General features: G+C 38.9%; 1 protein-coding gene across 1 annotated transcript; it reads left to right on the forward strand.

Moving 5' to 3' along the window:
* The first annotated feature begins 3,790 nt into the window (after positions 1–3,790).
* On the forward strand, positions 3,791–10,103 carry mmp13a (matrix metallopeptidase 13a). The gene is made up of 10 exons (XM_041801502.1): positions 3,791–3,948; positions 4,094–4,341; positions 4,426–4,574; positions 6,416–6,544; positions 6,632–6,793; positions 7,894–8,023; positions 8,121–8,254; positions 8,348–8,507; positions 9,363–9,466; positions 9,556–10,103. The coding sequence occupies exons 1-10, from the start codon at positions 3,841–3,843 to the stop codon at positions 9,663–9,665; spliced, it is 1,434 nt and encodes a 477-aa protein (XP_041657436.1). The 5' UTR covers positions 3,791–3,840; the 3' UTR covers positions 9,666–10,103.
* Positions 10,104–20,557: the final 10,454 nt, after the last annotated feature.

Here is a 20,557-nt window from a genome sequence, read left to right on the forward strand (position 1 = left end):
CCGAACACAATCATATAATCCAGGGTGCAAATTGTAGGGGGTGAGGGGTGGGGGGGTCATGGATCATCTGATAATCAGCTGAGAGAAGTTCATACGGGAAAAAATGCCCTGACGTTTTGGAATCTGCTCGTGGCTCTGCAAGTGTTCAAGGCCCCATCCACACGGAGACGAAACAGTAGTCGTTTATGGATTTGTGCACTCTGGGACCCGTTTTCAAAAAGTATCGTTTACAGTCACCTGAAATGCCATTTCCGTGTGGATGAAAACTCCATACGACAAAAAACTTTTGCGTATACATCTGAATTTGGCTCCGTGTGGACGGGGCCTATGTCAGAAATTCATTCACGTCATGAGTTTTGGGCTCCCAAAACGCCGGTTCCATGTGGATGAAACAGGGATATGATAAGATACATTTGCGGATACTCCATACTGCATTTTACCTGCTGAAGAGGAGAAGGGAGTAGCCCCCCAAAACAAACACCTGAAAGAAAGAGGCTGCAGTGAAAGCCTGGAAAAGCATCACAAAAGAAGAATGCAAAAGTTTGGTGATGTCAGTGGATCACAGGCTTGATGCAGTTAATACAACTAAATATGAAGTCTAATTCACTTTAATCTATTTTAAGTCTATCTACTCCTGTACTTTTGCTCACCTTAAAACATGCTGTTCAGTTAGAATAAATGCTATTTTCCAGTGTAATGTAAATATCTGTCTTGATGTCAAACCCAAATGTTTTCAGTCTATAGCAAAAATAAAGGAATTAGTCTCACTGTTCCAGAACTTTACAGGGGACTAGTCATTTTTTAAATTGACGTAGACATTTTAGTGACAAAGTTCTTCTTCTTGTATACGTGAAATGCCACATTTTAATGTTATAACTTTGCATAATGTGCTTTTTACTGTTTCATGAGGCCCTACTTGTACAGATTTATAATTATCATTATTAAAGGAGTTCTTTTTTTATTACAGTACTTTCGTTTTGAGTGTCTGTGTATGCTCACGTTGATCAATCCACCTCAGACGATATATTGCAGCAGACGTCACTCCTTGCCCAGTATTTTGAAATGGTGACTAAAACATAGACTTCCACTAACAGGAACACACAGCTGGTAGTTATTAACAGACTTAGCCAGGTGGAAAGTCACCAGCACATTGACTCATGAAGATTTTACATGAAATAAAAACGTGTTTGCATGAAGGAGACAATCAGCTTCATGAACTCAGTGAAAGTACAAAAGAGTTTTGATCCACAATTGACAATATTTGTGACTCATGTGAGATTGTTACAGGTGGTTGGGTATTATGACATGCTTTGTGGTTCAAGTGTGCATCATATGAAGGATTAATTTTCTCAAAGTTATATAACTCCCTAACCTGTCAGGACTTTTAATCTGAAATGTAATGCATTAGAACCATTGTTCCTGATAACAGGACTCGGCATGTTCATGCTTGGCAGCAGACACAAAACTATTTTACTGAAGGCAACGACAGTGTCAGAGCTGTTAGACAGAGGTCACTGGCATGTCACTGGAAAACTCAGAGGACAAAAATTACCAGAACCGAAAAAGAACTTAAAACGTTTACAAAAGGCAAAAGTTGGTATAAAATTTGTCAGAGGAGATGTATGAAAAAGAGCTGCATGGCATAGAAAGTATACAGTACTTTAAGAGTAAAACAGTGTTTACAACAACAAAAGCTTTTGACTCACAAACATCAAACTTAATTATTATTTAATCCAGAATTTCTTAACCTTTGTTCTGTCATGTTATCCTTTAAAAATGTGAAATATCTTAAGGTATCAATAAAATATTGATTTAAAAAAACTGTCCTTATCCCTGTTGGAGGAGTCTTTAGTTTTAGGATTAACAATTTAAATCTCTGAAGCATTGGTTCTAATCTGGTTGGTCAGGGTTCAAAGGTCAGCCGCAGAGCCCTTTTACGTGGGTCACAATTTTGTGCCAGGATAATAAAAAACAAAAGAAGTGTCAAAAGTCTATAAAGTACCGAGGCCATTATTGGGATACATTGGTGTATTTTTTAACTTTGTTTTACAGAGATAATTAGTGCATTTATTTTTTTCTCATTGTTTCCACTTGTATTTCTCTTTTTCTTGGACTAAAAAAAGCAGCTTTCCCATTATAATCATGTAACTCCACAAGGTCTCAAGAAATTTGGGGAAAATGTACATTATCATAGGGAAATGGGGTGTAAAAAAATTTTCTACTCTTTTCAGTCATATGTTTGGTCCATCCAAGATCAGAACTGCTAAGATTTTAATCAAAGAACTTATTCTTTGTAGAAATGTTTTAAACTTTGGTTTGTGGTGTGTCCTAAGGCTATTTGAGAATCCCTGCTCCAAATCACTTTCCCAAAAACTATGATACCTCTATTTTTTATGGGATTCAGTGCATAGACCTGAAAAACACATTTTTGTGCCAACCTGCAGAACTGAAAACACAGAAGCATGATTCTGGGGCAGCGCTAACTGGCGTACGCCTGTTTATTTGTCCAAGACACTGGCATGATTTTAGGAAAAGGGAAATTGAGACAATTTTGATTATCAACATTGAGATAGCTAGCAATCTGCTTATTTGTGGTCATTCTTGGTTGATTTGAAGCATTTTGAAGGCACCCCGATGATTCCTAAAGACACTCTCTGATCAAACCTGAGGTAGTCATGTATACAGCATTATCTAACATCATTTACCTGATTATGAAAAATCACATAAACACATAGTACATTATTGCATAATCATCCGCATGTAAACTGTTTAGCCTAGTATGGAGTCATTTTTGTTGTAAAACTCAAAAGCACATTTTAATGCTTAAGAGTATTACTTATTGATTTAAAGCTGAGAATTTTCTTTGAAAAACCATTAAAGCCTGCCTTTGTGCTCTAAATGTCTGCTGGGTCTCAAATTCAGTTGCTTGCTCATAATTTCCCGTGTGTAACAGCCACTCTCCTCTCATCCAGGTTGCTTCCACTTGCTTTTGAAACTGCCGCACACTTATTTTTCTATACCTGCATAGGAAACCTTTTCTGTGTGTACATATGTCTGCTGTTGGATTTTCTTTGATGAACCCACCAATAGGAAGCAGGTAGAGGATTGTTGCTGCTGTGCTGTTCTCCAGGAGTCCTCTACTTTGACTTCACATCTTAAATCCCATACTTCTGTTAGCGTACTTTATTACAGTACACTTGAATGCAGTATAGAGCCCTGAATCACAGTGGGTTAGTATTGACCCAAATCGCACACTGCTGTTTTGCACTGTTGCTGTTTTGGGACATTTATGCCTGTATTTTGCAAGGATAGTGAAAAGATTTTGATGGAATAACTTCCTACATTTGCTAGTCATTGTTTTTCGAACAGTTTTAAGTTTTTTTTTTTTTTTTATCATGTTCATTATGTTCTCTCTGCTTGTCTACTATCTTTATGACCTTGACATTAAAATGAGGAAAATACAATGTATTTTCATGATAAGATTGAAGCTTTGAATGATCTGATTTTCCTTTATTTATTTATTTATTTTTTAGTCCAGAGTTATTTTGTAACAAGGACATATTCTAAAACTACACCTGCAGGAGATTGTGACAATACAGTAGTAGTATTGTGGAATCATTTCCTGAAAATCTTCCAAATTATAGTGTTATGTCATTAAATCAGAGTGTCTTTATGTGGGAAACTTTTTTATATGATGAGCAATAAAAGTGCCACTTCCTCTCTTAACCAAGTAAGGAAAACTGAGTCACTGAGTCCAGGAGGTAGTTCCTCAACACGCCCTGTTTCTGCCTTTAAAAGAGCTGCCTGCAGAACAGGGAGACATTCAACCAAAGACATTCAATGAAAAACATGAAGACTCTTAACATATGCCTTCTACTGAGCCTTGCTGTCACTGTTTACAGTGCACCGCTGCAACAAGCTTCTGTGCAAGATGAGACGTTTGCAGAGGTATGTATGCTTGATTCTGACCATGTTTTATGCTTTCTAGGAATCCTCACTCTAGAAATGTGAACGCTGTGCTGCAATAGACAGACAGAAAGAGCTATGCACTGATGCATGGTTAAGTTTCCAACTCCTGTCCTTTTTTTTGCAGGGCTACCTGAAGAAATTCTTCAACCTGACAGAAGAGACCGGTCCAACTGTGAGAAGAGGAATCAGCCCTCTCAACAAGAAGCTGGCTGAGATGCAGAGATTCTTTGGTCTTCAGATCACCGGGTACATCGATGCAGACACCATGGCCATGATGAAGAAGCCCCGCTGTGGTGTTCCTGATACCAACATCGGCCAGTTCTCCACCTTTGGAAACAACCTGAAGTGGCAGACAAACAGCCTCACATACAGGTGAGTGACCTAAAGAAAGAAAATGTGAGAGAAATAATGCATTGCATGACAAAAACCATTAAAACATGATTTTCTGTCCTCCAGGATTGAGAACTACACTCCAGACATGTCTGTAGCAGAGGTCGATGACTCCATACAGAAAGCTCTGGATGTTTGGGCCAAAGTCACTCCTCTGAGGTTCACAAGGATCTACAGCGGCACCGCAGACATCATGATCTCCTTTGGTGGCGGATGTGAGTTCAGAATTACTTCTTCTTTACCTGTACCAAGTTATATACCCTCTTTGTATAGTTAAGATTTTATCCTCGGAGTAGACTGCAGCCTCTTGGTTTTAGAAGTAAAGCAATGTGGAATTGTCCTATACATGCATTCTTTCCAATAAGGGAGGCTCTGCTGGGTGCAGAAACATGTTTAACAGTGCAATATAAGCCCATGAGAAAACGACACTTAGCAAATATTTTAAATGACTTAAGGTCCCATATACAGTAAAAAGAAACTTGCTTGACAAGGTTTTTTAAAGATTTCTTTTGGGCATTTTGCATTCATTTAGATAGGACAGCTGAAGAGAGACAGGAACATGTAGAGAAAGTGGGGAAAGACATGCACCCAACAACACTGGGACTGGGAATCAATGTACATTAGTCATGTCCAAGGATTATACTGTAGATTAGAGGTGGGCAGTCACCTACTGGGTTCAAATCTGACCAGAAGGTTGTCTGGAACCTATATTCTTTGTCTCAGCATGTAGGGGGGTGCCGAAAGTCTGACAGCATGTAACAAAATATTTTAGAGTTGCTATTTTGCTGGTTTCAAGTCTCCTTTAACATTACATGATGTTAAACTTGTACATTAAGGTCATGTCCAACCATTGGCTTGTATATTTGAGGTGGACAGTTGTCTTTTGGGTTTAAATGTGACAAAGGTGGCATCTCAAACCCAGACTTTTTGCAGGAAGGGACTCAACTGGGTGATTGTGCATGGCTTAAAATACATGGCATCCATTCCTAGTAAATTCATTGCCAAGGTTAACCTTTTACAATAGCTTTACTACAAGTTGTAAGTGTTAGTTTTTGAATTACGGTCCCATTTTCAGTAAGCTAGGCAACAAAGCTGGTGTGCTCAGGGACCCCTACAATTTTATAGACTGCATGGGGCCCTTTCTGCTCTGATGTTGTCAAAAAATCATGATTAGAAACATAATATACAACATATACAGCATACTGAGGCAACCCTAAAGTATAAAAATAAATAGGATCCATAAATTTTGTTTAAAGGAAAGTGTAAAGAAAAAGGTCATACTTTTTGAGATTATAACTTTATATATTTGCAAGATGCCAAACTCAGAATTTCAGAGTTTAGAAGTCATGCATTTTGACGTAATTTACTACAAAATTCCACATTTTTCTAGCCATCAATGGAAGACAGTATAAAGTTGTCAATTTATGAGAAACCATAAGGAAAAACAGTGGCATGTTTCACTCTTATGATAATGATGAAGTGATGATTCTTGGCTAAAATTACAAGCAGCTCTTTACTGATCTGTCCAAATAAGAAGTATCATTTTATCAGACCCTCAAGTGCAGGACCCGTGCAAGGAAAATGGATTTCTCTTGAAAGATTTACTTTGACTTAGTTGGCTATCTTTGACTTGAAAATATAAAAATTCAAACTGTTTAGGTAAATAGCTTTTAGAGTAAAAATCTCATGTTTTCTCATAAAAGTACAACTTTTATACTTTTAAGTTTTTTCCTCAAAAATGATCAGATCTTCTTAATAGAGTGGCCCTAACAAACTGTAGAAATAATGGAATGCACATAGATCAAGAACAAGAGTATGCAGGCCAATTATGTTGAAGTATTCTCAATGAAAACAGTTAAAATTGATAATTTTTTCAAGTTGGTCCTGGGGGGCTTCGCTTTCCTTAGAAACAAGTAGGCAGGCTCTAAGGAAAAAGGTTGTGAACCACTGACTTTTGGTGTATAGCTATCTTGGAATTATAAGATTCTGTAATTGCAATGTGCCAGTCTAGGTGGAGATGTGGCATGACTTGACATGATGTAATTTCTTCTAACAGCTCATGGTGATTTGTACCCCTTTGATGGTCCTGATGGAACTCTGGCCCACGCCTTCGCCCCGTCCAACGGCATCGGAGGAGACGCTCACTTTGACGAAGATGAGACCTTCACCTTCCGCTCTCAGACAGGTCAGTTTATGGTCTCTTTAGCTTCCTTCTGTTTCTGATCTACTCTGGAGCTCTTTATGAATTTAACTCTGGGATTTTTTGCTGCAGGTTACGTCCTCTTCATGGTGGCTGCCCATGAGTTTGGTCACTCTCTGGGTTTGTCTCACTCTGATGACCCCGGTGCTCTGATGTACCCCGTGTACAGCTACAGAAACCCTGACACCTTCGTGCTGCCCCGCGATGACGTCAAAGGAATCCAGTCTCTCTATGGTGAGTACTTTACATTTTACTTACAGTTTTACATCCATGTTAAGTTTTGCACTCATAAAAATAAACATCTACAAAAACACAATTAGTCCCAGTACAGCAACAGAAAATACTGACATACTGACTGACTTTAGTGTTATGCAATATAAGACTGTGTTTTTATGAAGTTTCTTAAATAAAGTTTCTGAATCATGAAATCTATGCTAAATAATGCTTCAAAAACATAAGAAATTAAGCATTAGGAGCGCTGTAGTCATTTCCATCAAATGAGCCAAAAGCAAGCGTATTTATTGAAAATATTGGCCTCTTGCTACTTAAAAATATGCTTCTCAGATGATTCAGAGTATTGAATTCCTCCTGCACTAGTAGAATTAAGGTAGAGGTAGCTAGAAAAACTGACATGTTGCTAAGAATATTTAAAAAATGCTTCAAAAACATGAAAAATTAATCTGTGCTCTGGGGTGCTCTAGTCATGCACATAAAATGAGCCAAAAGTATGCCTACTTGCAGAAAAGATGCAACCTTTCCACTCTTCAAAAAAATGCATCATAGACTCTTCAGAGTCTTGCATCCAGGAACACTGCCCTTGCAGAATGAAGATAGAGATGTTCTTTTAATTGGAGTGATAAAAAAGTTGCTAAGGAAATTAAATAATGCCTCAGAAATATAGAAAAGTGAACATTAATCTCTCCTCTGGGATACTGTGGTCATGTCTGTTGAATGGGCCTAAAGCATGCCTTTTTGGAGGAAGATGCACTTCCCTAATGACGAATTTCAGACTCTTTAGATTCTTCAGATTGAGGGAAGATGCCCTTGCAGAATGAGGGCAATACTGCAGACTATAATATTGAAACTTTTGGTCAAGCAGGAGAAAGAAAGATGTTGAAGTGCCTAGTACTTTTTAGTGTTGTAGAGCTTAGCCAGCAAGGAACCCCAGAGCATCACAGAGCCCTATATTTGGCCGAATCTAAATGCGATGAAACACTTTGAAATGGTCTTGGTAGTTTCCAGCATATAAGACTTATTTTAACACAGATTCTTTACCTCAGCAAAAATCCCCATTGAAAATGTCACACAACTCTATAATTTTATCAAACCTCCAGGTTCAAACACTGATGATGATACCAACGAGCCTGGACCTGAGCCCCCCACCACCCCCGACGCCTGTGATTCGACCATGGTTCTGGACGCCGTTGCCACCCTGAGAGGAGAGATGCTCTTCTTCAAAGACCGGTATGAAGACACGCAGTAATTCACTTAAACATCTAAATTAAATCATTTTTTACATAACAGCTGGATCTTTAACTTTTTTATTTGTGTTTGTTCGCAGCTTCTTCTGGCGTAGCTACATTCAGAGCCCGACCCCTCAGCAGACCCTCATCACAAACTTCTGGCCAAACGCTCCCGTCAACATCGACGCTGCCTATGAAAGCAAAGTGTTGGACAGTGTCCTGCTCTTCAAAGGTACTTCATTCACTCTCCTGATCCATTCAGAGCTCATAATAATGCCTCTAATTTTCACATATGATTACTAAAACATTTGTTATCTCCTCACAGGCCGTAGAGTTTGGGCTTTCAGCGGCTATGATCTTGTGCAAGGCTTCCCTAAGTCTATCTCCAGCTTTGGCTTCCCTGAAAGTGTGGACAAAATTGACGCAGCTTTTTATGACGCTGAATCTCGCAAGACTCTGTTCTTCGTCGGCAGCCAGTACTACAGGTATGTTCAAATACGTCACATGAGATTTATTCCTACACTGATTAAGGCATGACTATCATTTATCAAAGAAATCAGAAGTTTTAATAGATTGTTATCTCATTTAAAAAAAATATTTCCATCAGACAACTCACTTTGGAGTTTGGAAATTGTTATTGGCTTATTTTTATTAGCCATTGTTTTGTTTTGTTTTGTTTTTAAATTGGGACTAAACCAAGATGTCACTGTAAATGGTAAACATACTGAAAACTAAAATAATGATGGTATCTTGATTTATAACACCCCGACAGCAGCAAATAGTTGTGTCAATGGTATTCCCGGGGTAGAGCCAGTGGTAGCCAGGGCTGACCCAGGCCACTGAAATCTGGCTGACCTCCCCAAAATCCATAAAATGATGGTTTATTGCAATGTCAGTCATTAACTCTCTATATAGACATAGATCAGATTGGTTATAGTAACTTTAATATCCTCAAGGGAAGGTATGTGGAAGTGGTCCCACCATCCTTAACATTTTATGAGGCCCTCAGTGGAAAACATTTGGATACACCTAGTTGACATCATTTGTTTCCATTCTGGGGTCTAGGGCATGTATGAACTGTTACCAATGTAACACTTACTGGGTGGTTCATAAAAGTTGGTGTTAAAGGGCCAGTTTCAATGGGATTTTATCACTAAAACAATTATAGATTACAACAGTCTTTCACAGCACTGCATCATTTTTCCTTACATGTTGGCCCTTGGAGGCTCACTATTTCTTTTAAATGCAAGTTGATGGGCTTCTGAGAAAACATTATGGAAACCACTAGTGTACATGATGGTGTTCATGCATCGGTCTAATTCCTGCTTGTGTTTCTTCAGCTATGATGAGGCCAAGAAGAGAATGGACAAAGGCTTCCCCAAGAACGTGGAACAAACCTTCCCTGACGTGACCCGCCCGGTGACCGCAGCCTTCCAGTACAGAGGTGAGAAGAACTGAAATCTAAACCAGTGAAATCTACAGAACAAGTAAATTTTGTGTAGAAATTTACATTTATCCTATTTTTGGTTGCAGGTTTCACCTACATCTACAGTGGATCTTACATGTACGAGTACAGCCTGAGGACCGGCAGGTTGTACCGTGTGCTGAGGAACAGCTACTTCCTGCGCTGCAACAGACGTTAGACCAGTTTAGGTGTTTATAAAACTTCTCTGAGCAGCAATGAAGGCATTGTTGTTGTTTAGTTATAATATGTATTTCAAAGCAACATGGCTATACATTTACAGGTACTGGATTTATGTCCATCCTGAGAACAGCACCTTACATTTCTTAGTATTTCTTTTTTAAGAGCAAGCTTTTTAACAAGTCTATTACAATTAATTTATGTTTCTATTTATGTGGTAATCTTTGCTTATTTATTAAGCTCTTCACCTGACTGTTTGAAATGTGTTTTATGAAGTTTACCTGTTGACGTTGAAACATGTTACATTAATAATTTAACATTGTTACATTACATGTCAAATTGCACTGAATTTCAACACCACTGAACAAGACGGATGAATGTATGGTTGCAAAATGGTACTCTTTTCTACTGATTCATTAATAAAAGTTGTTTGAAAATAGTTTGAAGTACCTTTGTTGTTGTTTATCCATTTCATATTTATTAGAAGTGAAGAGATTAAATAGAGATTAATTCACCAACAACCACAATCTCCACTCTCAGACTCCAAATCTTGCATGGTCAAACATGAATTTAGAGTAAAGAAGCTCAGTGTGACTTGCTGTTTGCTACATGCTACATCCATTTGGTTGAAAAGGATCTGGCTGCAGACCTCTATGATGAGGTGTTCAGCTGTAGACCTCTACACTGGAGCGACCTTAACCATGGTGCAGGATGGGACGTATGTTTGTCAGAGGTTACCGTGACTATTTTTCACAACTGTAGAATATTATGAATAAAAAAATTTACTAAGGGCATTAATGTTTATATAACACACCACCAACTAAGGAAAACCCAAAAAGGGCTAGGGTTAGGAACTCAAACCCTAAAGTTTAGGGGGAGAGATGGGGCATAAAATCAACAATAACACCCCACAAATTAAGAAAAACCCAAATCAAAATTGCCAGTATCTCTGGGCCTCTGGACAACACAAATATCTGAGAAAGTATTAATGTGAAGTGAGGACAAGTATGACCTCTGGTTGCACCAAATGGCCCCTTGACTGTGAGCTTCTGTTTCATCCATGTGTCACTGACATGTTTACACAAAATAACAGTTTAGATATTTCATTGTGGACTAAATATGTGTATATGTATTCATTTACTGCGAATATAGTGTAGTGTGTGCTTGTGGTTTGCACTGAGATAAGCAGTAGAAGTACCACTTCCTGTCTTACTCACATGAGATCAGTCAGGACTCATGAAATAAAAATAAACAGAAGTCCCCTCTTCATCAGTGTTTGGTGATAGTCCTCTGTTGATTAAATAAATATGTAGATATGTGTATTTTAATGTGTGTGTGATTTTTGTTGCTATCCAAGTGATGACTTGGAACAGACTCTTGATTCCATGCTGACAGCCTGATTAAAATTAATATCCTCAGCCCTCTAACCTCCACAAAGCTATACAGATGACCCCCTGATGGAGGCATACCTTGTTTAAGGAGGTGTAAAGTCCACTTGTTGCTCACATCCAAGTACGCAAATAGTGGCAGTGCAAATTTCATTTTATATCTGAGCAGGTGCACACACAGTGTAAAAATCAGTTTCAACTTTATGTTAAACTGATTCCATTCATATTTATGTAGCATATAACCTGGTACACCAGATGGATTTGTTTCATACATCCATCTGGTAAACCACTCATAGACAGCATTTGGGAAAGGGCCTTAGAAAAAAAACTTGCAGGGTGATTGGATGAACGTTCTGTGTGTCACATCTTTACAGGCCAACCAGAGCAACAAAGCATGTGATGTAGTCCCTACAATGTAAAGAGGTTGCTGTAAATTTTACAGTATTTTACTGGCAACAAAGTGCCAGTAAAATACTGTAAATGCCTTTGCTGTAGTTTTACTGTATTTCAGTTTACAGTATAATTACCGTATTTCCAATTACAGTATAGTTACTGTATTTTCATTAATGGTACTGCTACTGTATTTCATTTTACAGCATCATTACTGTATTTCTAAAAACAGTACTGTATTTCAATTTACAGCTTTATGACTGTGATTCCAATTACAGTTTACTATCTGTAATGTCATTTACAGTTATACTACTGTATTTTAAACCATTCTTATTGGGATATTACTGGCAACATAATATGTAAAAAAATATGATCATACACAGTTTTTTTTTTTAACCTTTTTTTAATCAACAAATGACAATTTCTCAAACATTATTTCTGTCAATAAGGCTTTAATGTAATAATTCATTTATATATTAAAAACATTTAAAATATAAACATAAAACATTGGATAATCACCAACATTCTCACAACTACTCTAGAGGTAAAAGTGAATAAGTATGGAATACTATACTATATACATTCAAGGAGCACTCTAGCACCTGGGAGGAGTTTTAAAGTGGTTATGAAAGAGAATGAAATTAGTATTCATGATCTTTTAAGATTATATCAGTCGGATTTATTTTAATTTTTTTTTACCTCTTAAAGGCACTCCCAGGTGTAAGCTGACACCATTAACTGTGAATTGACAGAACCATCGCAGATAGGCAAAGAATTCCAATAAGAGAGACATTTTTGCATTAAAATGAAATATGGGAGGGATTTTGGAAAAAAACTCTATTTACACAAGCTCAATACTAAATCTGTAAACCCATAAGGCGTGTTGCATTGTTCACACAATGTAACCACCCCTTATTTGTTTTTTATCTATTTATCTTTTTTTTCTTTTTTTTTTTTTAGCAAACCTCTAAAGAGAAACATAAACCTAAGAGTTTATGCTGGACCCTTTCAGCACACCAAGTTTGCTGGAAGTCCTAAAGAATGCTGGTCAAATAGAACAATTATAAAAATTAATATAGTCCATCAAATGCTATAATGGCAAAATGATTTGGTAAAAATATTTAACAAAGTTTGGAATCCAAGAAGTTGTGCTGCAACCAAAAGTAGCAGTAGGGTTGTATGAGGTACATGGCATTAGCCTGATGTTACGCTGCTACCCTAACTTCCGCTACGAGTCACCTAACTCTAGGGCTAGGGAGCCCGTAACCTAGTGCCTCACCCTACGTGAAGTAGTTGACGTGAACTTGTTGCCTGTGTGTCCCTCGGTGTGTGTGTGTAAAACCTCTCCCTGTCTGTGGGGTTTGTGTGGATGACTTACCGCTGAGACGCCGCGCATGCCGCGACTAGCTCACTCTCAGTCGGCTACAATACCAGTTTGCTGCCGCCAGCTCGCTCCGATAGTTGTTTGTTCAGGTGGTGCTCCCCTCATCCGGTGTCGTGTCGTCGAAACAAGAAAAAAAAAAACATAAACCCAAGATTCCTGAATCCGTTTGGTTTGTCCTTTAGTTGAGGTTTTCTTTAGCGTCCTCCACGTTGGCATCCATTTTCCTTTCAGCCTCTTTTCCACCTTCACAGGTGTCCCTCATAAGGCTGATCAGTCAGAGCCACCACGCCCCCCACTGTGTGACGTCAGTCATGACCCTGCTTCTCTCCGCCTACCAACAACTCCCACCACTCCAAGACACTAACAGAAGGAAAGGAAAACAAAAGTGTGACAACCACCCTTTTTTTGGCCACCCTCGCTGCAAAGCAATTTTCTCAAACATCTCAAAGAATGACTTAACCTTCTCAGGGTCAAACTTTGGCACCAAAGACAAACATTTACTTACATCGAAAGTTTCTCGCTGTTCCTGACATCTACAATCCAAAGCAAGTTTAGCTCTCTCCAGCTCAAATTTGGTTTTCTCATGTTCCCGTTCTCTCTCTCGCTCCTGGCGCTCATTCTCTCTCTCTCTCTCTTCAGGGTTACAGTTAACCAAAATACTCTGCACAAGTTTAGGCTTCTTAGCATCCTCGGGAGCCTCTAGCTCCAAATATTCCATCAGTTGCCATAGTTTCGGTTTATCAAGTTTAACCAACCGTGTACGTGTCACATCAGTTGAAAAGAACTCCTCAGGTTGAAACTCTGCCATGTTTCAAAACAGCTAGAGTTTGAGAAACGATACAGACTCTTAGCAAATAATGGAACACAGCTGACTACAACAACAAAGTTGCACACTGCAACAACGCTGTCACTGAACAGCACAAGCAAACATCCACGCAGGGATGAACAACATCTCACCTTTCTTACCAACAAATGCTAGAGCCAAATACTCACCTATAACCAGCCCAAACGCCGGCTTAAGTCAAAAGGAGAAAGGTTACACACTGCTTATGAAGCACTACGAGCAGAAACACGCCGCCACGGGCGCGCTAAACCACATCGAAATTCCAACACAAACCAAAACATTACCATTTTGCTCCGCAAAAGCGAGAATATACAAACCACAGTCTGCCGAGCGAAGCTCAACTGAACACGTCCAGCAAACACGCCACAACGCAACACACACGAAAATAGCACAACAGGCTACACTTCATATCCCGGACCGAGCCCCCAATTGTTACGCTGCTACCCTAACTTCCGCTACAAGTCACCTAACTCTAGGGCTAGGGAGCCCGTAACCTAGTGCCTCACCCTACGTGAAGTAGTTGACGTGAACTTGTTGCCTGTGTGTCCCTCGGTGTGTGTGTGAAAAACCTCTCCCTGTCTGTGGGGTTTGTGTGGATGACTTACCGCTGAGACGCCGCGCATGCCGCGACTAGCTCACTCTCAGTCGGCTACAATACCAGTTTGCTGCCGCCAGCTCGCTCCGATAGTTGTTTGTTCAGGTGGTGCTCCCCTCATCCGGTGTCGTGTCGTCGAAACAAGAAAAAAAAAAACATAAACCCAAGATTCCTGAATCCGTTTGGTTTGTCCTTTAGTTGAGGTTTTCTTTAGCATCCTCCACGTTGGCGTCCATTTTCCTTTCAGCCTCTTTTCCACCTTCACAGGTGTCCCTCATAAGGCTGATCAGTCAGAGCCACCACGCCCCCCCACTGTGTGACGTCAGTCATGACCCTGCTTCTCTCCGCCTACCAACAACTCCCACCACTCCAAGACACTAACTCCAAACAACTCCCTCAAACAGTGACATAACACTGAAAACTAGCAACAGTGACAGAGATCAGCTCTGTGTCTGTATCGGTAGGGCTACACACTGCTGCAGATGGTGCCACCTCCTTCAAGAAATTTCAAGAATTTTGGAAGAAAACAAGCGTAGAGTGATTACATGTTAAATTACAAACATCTACAATGACTTACTTTTTCCACTACTAAGCTGTTTTGTTTTGGCACTACTTCACTACATGGCACAGCCAACCTGTCCTTCCATCATCAGCTTCTACCAGCTTGCTTCTCAAGATGTAACAATTGCTTCAATCGCTGGATAAATGGGTGATTCTGACTGTGAATATGGCCGCTGTTTACTTTGGATTCTTGGGAATACTTGTTAGAACTAAGGTGCACATAGGAGAAACTTCTGCAGATAGAGAGAAACTGCTATGGGAACTGTAGGATCAGAGAAACCAACACTACCTGTCGATACAAGTTTGTAAATCGTGAGCTCATGAGGTCAAACTGGATGAACTAAGAGCATAAATGAAAAAACACTTCAGGATGTTTGAAGATCAGAGGATACCAGCAGCTTTTCTATGTGCCTCTGCAGTCTGCAGCTCTCATCATACAGAGCCTCCCTGCTTTGATCAACATTTAAACTTGTACAGAAAAGATTCAGTTTTACAAACTATCAGAAAAAAAGAGGAGCTAAATGACAGTTTATCTGCTTAAAGTATTCTGCTTAAAATGACTGTCAATTGGATAAAGATACAGCCATGGTTTAGATGATAAGTTTACCTGATGAAAATGTCCTGTATGTTCATTGTTGAAGAGGTAAACTGAGCTAGAATAACCCTTTGAGTCAAAATTATTGTACTTGGTCAGCAGAACAATCAAGATTAGAGTCAAACCATATTTTGCTCAGTACACTGCTGGCTGTGCCGTGTGGCAAAGTACCACAACAAAGGGGCTAGCAAGTGGAAAAGTAAGTTGTTATAATTGTTTTGAATATAGCTAGAATCATCCAACACTGTTTTTGTGGCTTGTTTTCATCCCAAATTCAGATTCAAAGACAGATTCAGAGTTGATCCTTCACTGTGGCTAATGTTCAGGCTAATGCAACGTATTACGTACAACCCCACTTCAATAATCCCAAACTATCACTTTTGTGTTTTGTAATTCTTTAACAGTAAATTCAATAATATACAAATATTATTCTAGAACAAGTCTAAATAGATTAACAAAGGAAGAAAAATAAGCTGAGCACAGGTCACAAATTATTTCACATGTCACCCAGCTCTACTGCTTGTAATCACAGAGGGTGAGGCTTGATCATCTCCTGGAGAGATTTTACGGTGTGGTTTGGTGGAGGAGAGTGAAAAGAAGAGAAGTTTGTGTGTGTGTGAGTGTGTATGAATATGTGTGTGCCTCTCAATAGTTCTGCCAGTCAAAGTCCACGATTTCTCTGATGAGAGATGCCACATGTGAATTCAGGCTGATGAAGACCTTCCTTTGGACACTCTTTCCTGAGGTACAGCTGACCATGGTCTTTACCTGGCATTTGGAGCCATCAGGGTTTATTCTTAGTATAAACCTGCAATAAGAGAAAAATAATTATTTGATCACAATATTCTTTTCCACAAATGGTTAACACTTATTTTCATTACTTAAGGGTTTCCAAGTTTTCCAACAGATAATTATCCAGGACTTTTCCAGGACATTGTCAACAATAATTTAACCGGTATGACAGGGAAGCATAATGCTCATATTCTCTGTGGAAGTGTGTCTGGCTATAAACATGAACTCTTCCACGCTAATAAATGAGCATAGAATGATTCAAATGAACCTTTCAATGTATACAACTTGACTCTACTAAAAGAAGTGCATTAAAACACTGGTTTGGGAATTAATAGAGACATCACTAAAAAGCATCCTGACCAGCTGCATCACAGTGTGGCATTGGAACTACTCTCCCCACAACTTCAGGATCCTGCAATGCATCATAAGCACAGCATGAAGAATCACTGGTGTCTCATTCCCCACCCTCCTGGACATCTACAATACCAGCCTCACCTGCAAAGCATCCAGGAGAGTGGACGACCCCACCCACCCAGTACATAGCTTCCTACCCTCAAGCAGACGTTACCAAAGCCTCCAGGCCTGCTCCACCAGCCTCTCAAACAGTTTCATCAGTTAGGATCAGCAGCTAACCCTTCTTCGTTTCTCTTTCCCCGCTTCCTTTGACCCCACAACAACCCTGCCCAGGAACTCATAAAAGCAATGAAACATTGCCACAAAGCCACTTTATATTCTTCATGTACCTCATTATTTAAAGAACTTAGATGCATCTGCCACCTTAAAGAGAACAAAAAGTCCTGAGCACCTGATATTTTTCTCTTACTAGGTTAACAGTGTATTTTATATTTAAATCAGTCCAGGTACATTTGTTGTCTAATTAGGGGCTCGGGGCAACGACACAAGCCACTCTCCTCCTCATAGCAAAGCTATGGGAGGAGAGTTCATGTTTATACTCTCTGCTGTCTCAGGTGTAACTGATCTGTGATCAGTGATGCGTAACTGTGCAGGCATTAATTACCATGGCAACAGCAGCTCTGGTGCTTTGATGTCATCGTTGATTGACACACACATACAGCCCTCAGTGAGCTCTGATCACACACACACAGAGCTGTTCCAATGAAGCAGCCCATTTAAACAATGCTTTAACAGGATGGTGGATGGCTTCTCATCCACATACAGTCCCCCATAAAGTCTTTGGTGACGTCAGTCGCCAAAGACAGCCACATATATATCCCATATGAAGTGAATAGGAGAGATGGTGCATTTGTGTGTGTTAGCGCGCGAAGCGCGCATTGGTGTGTGTTTCTGTGTTCTCTTGACTTTGGTGACGTCAATCAAAATAACAACACACAATCCTTTCTCAATAAAAGTTTTTCATGTATTCAAATGGAGCTGGAAATAATAAAATTCATCTCTTCTGCACCTGCTCTCATCAAGACCTTGACAGGAACTGCATGTCTGTATAAAATTCAAATAAAGGACTCTATTTCATAGGGAGGGTCAACAACACCAGGTATGTCAAGAAAGCAGCTGAGGCTCAGTTGCCAGGTGATCAGCATCAGCTAATCAGGCCACATGACTAAAACACATGAATAAAGTCTCCTGTCATGTACAGTGTTTCTCAACCATTTCACCGTGTCATTGTCCAGCTACATGCTGCTTCAGCTTGGACTTGGACATGACCTTGTAATGACAAGTCGGGCTATTGTCATAAATGGCCTTGCGATGAAACCGGCACCACCCCCCGAGCCCCTCTCGCGATTTCCGCTTGAGGAAATTGTCTAGTTTTAATTTATACTCTTGCACATTACATATTTGTACTCCTTGTTGTAAATGTTATTACTTTTCCTTTTTGTATTTATATTTATTTATGTACATTCTTGTTACACAAATGCAGGGTACATGCAGGAATCTTGAAGTTAATTTTAATACCTTTTTAAGACTTTTTCAAGACCTTCTCAATATTTTTTAATACCTCACCACCACTTCAAGCTGTAACCATTTACATCAGTGATATTTTTGACCTAACAGTTTTAGTTTGTGATAAAGACTATAGACCACTATGATACAACAAAATTCAAAGAGGCTCTGAGAGCGCCCGCCCACTCTGGCGCTCTCAGAGACAATTTATGAACACATCCACAATAGCCTAGTTTTTTATGTACCTGTTCATCTTTGTTTTTTAATAAAAATGAATAAATTCACACACTTTTACGATGTTTTTGGGACTCCAACTCTTGGACAGCTAATTCAGAAAAAATACTTTCAAAATTTGAGACTTTATAAAGTCGTGATAAGACTTTTTAATACTTTTTAAGGGTTTTAATTTTCCCAAAATTGATTTATCACCTTTTAATACGTTTCAAGACCCCGTGGATACCCTGAAATGGGTGGAGATAAATGTTTTTTCTCAGTTTTCTGAATATCTTGTACATATGGCACAAATTGAGACTTTGACTTATATCCTTGTTTTCCTCTAATTTTCCTTAAAGCTGCCTCTTTTTTAGACCTTGATTTTGTTTGTTTTTCTGTATTCAAACTTTCATTTAGGTGAGTTTCTAAGTAAAAAATTCTACAGTATGGCAAACAGATTCAAATCAGCCCTTTCTGAGAAAATGTTTTCTGTTTTTGGGACCTCCATAAAACCAGAAAATGGTTGAACAATTTTCTTGCAAAGCACAATATTTTTCATAGCATTGAACATATTCTCTAAGTTGTCTTCAATATTTTGAAAATATGTCACCTGTATCCCAGATTTATCCAAACATATGAGAGCCCTGTTACTCATTTTGATTAACTATATATTCCATTGCATTAATACTGTTGAAAGTAAGCTAATTTAATCAAGCTGCTTTGGCTATGAAACCATCATGTAGTGTAAACATTTAAAAAAAACCTTAAAGGAGGGGCACACATTAATTGATAACTCTGCTGCAACATAATGATCATAAACACCCTTATTTTGTCAAGTCTTTCATTATACAAAGATGCTAAAATGATTAAAGTGACAAAGCAAAGCGCTAAAAGGATTTTATCATACGTATAAAATAAAAAAGTTATTTTTGTTTGAATGTGGAAAAAGTGACATCCTTACTATGCAAATATTGCTATCTCCTCTGGGTCTGAAGCCTCTGTCAGTCAACTGTGATAGCATACTGACAAACTAAAACCAAAGATTACAAGAGATTTATAAAATCAATCCTTTAAGTCAATATATATTGTGAAATTTAAAAAAAAAGCACATTTAGTTTCAGAAATCACAAACTGCAACAATAAAATAGCATTTACTTTGAAAACAAGGAAGACACTCTGACATGTAAAAGCTTATCCTTTTAAAAAACAAATTTATGTTACATACCTCTTTATGAACTCGAGTGTACTGGCTGCTTCAGATTGGTACTGCATGTTGAAGATGTAGTAACAGCTGAACAGGATAGCTAATGCAGAGCTAAAGTTTGCAGGATTTGGCAGTGAGAACAGAATACCCTGTAAAACACACATCATGCAGCACAGAGGTGTTTCAGTGTTGGCATATGACATATGGCATATTTCTTATTACAGCCAGGAAAGGGACATGATACCCTTTCCCATCTCTTAAATGTATCTTTAAATTGTCAACTAATAGAAGCACATTTTGAGATGAATAATCACATCCCTCAACCTGACAAACCACTGCATCACTTTGAGCAGGGCTAAATCTGTCCCTCATTTCATGTTTATTTGGCTGCGTGTGTTTTTCTCAGTCTTAAGTGCCGACAATGTCTTGAACTGCAAGGACAACTCGGCAAACCACAACCGAACACAGAATGTGCCAGATTCCTGTGCATTTTGATATACCTGTAAAAACCTGAGTGTTCGCACAGATACTTAACACCGTTTTCACACAAACGACACGCCCATTTTGACAGCTATCCACACGTTTCTGTCAGTTAAAAGCAAGTTTTATCAACGGATTAAATCCAGCTAAGCTTTGTTTATGACACTATTATTCACTTTCAATTGTGTCAACGGTTGACATTAACTGACGCTGTCGTCCTGTTTGAACGGCCAGAAAGCCGCTCCAAACTAAACTAACCACCAACGGACAAGTCCAGAAAAACACACCAAAGGTTGATTAAAAAAAAAAAAAAACCTTAGAAATACAACTTACATAGTCCGTATTATCCACAGTACCAGTACAAAACGAGCCACACGGTCCAACGCAGGCTGCTGCTTAAGTCCAGTCCAGCACTCCTCTTCAAAGAAAGAAAAACATTCACACGCAAAAAATATATAATAAAAAGAGAAAACGCTTCCTTAACACTAAACTAGCATGTTAATCAACGTTCACCTCTGTAACTTCGA

The sequence above is a fragment of the Cheilinus undulatus genome, linkage group 12 (genome assembly GCF_018320785.1).
Source record: "Cheilinus undulatus linkage group 12, ASM1832078v1, whole genome shotgun sequence".
NCBI classification, from domain to species: Eukaryota; Metazoa; Chordata; class Actinopteri; order Labriformes; family Labridae; genus Cheilinus; species Cheilinus undulatus.

Excerpts from the sequence above, each read along its gene's own strand:
- mmp13a (XM_041801502.1), top strand. The coding sequence starts at position 3,841 with ATGAAAAACATGAAGACTCTTAACATATGCCTTCTACTGAGCCTTGCT. Across the intron at positions 6,545-6,631 it reads CACCTTCCGCTCTCAGACAG|GTTACGTCCTCTTCATGGTG; the intron begins GTCAGTTTATGG and ends TTTTTGCTGCAG. Across the intron at positions 8,255-8,347 it reads CAGTGTCCTGCTCTTCAAAG|GCCGTAGAGTTTGGGCTTTC; the intron begins GTACTTCATTCA and ends ATCTCCTCACAG.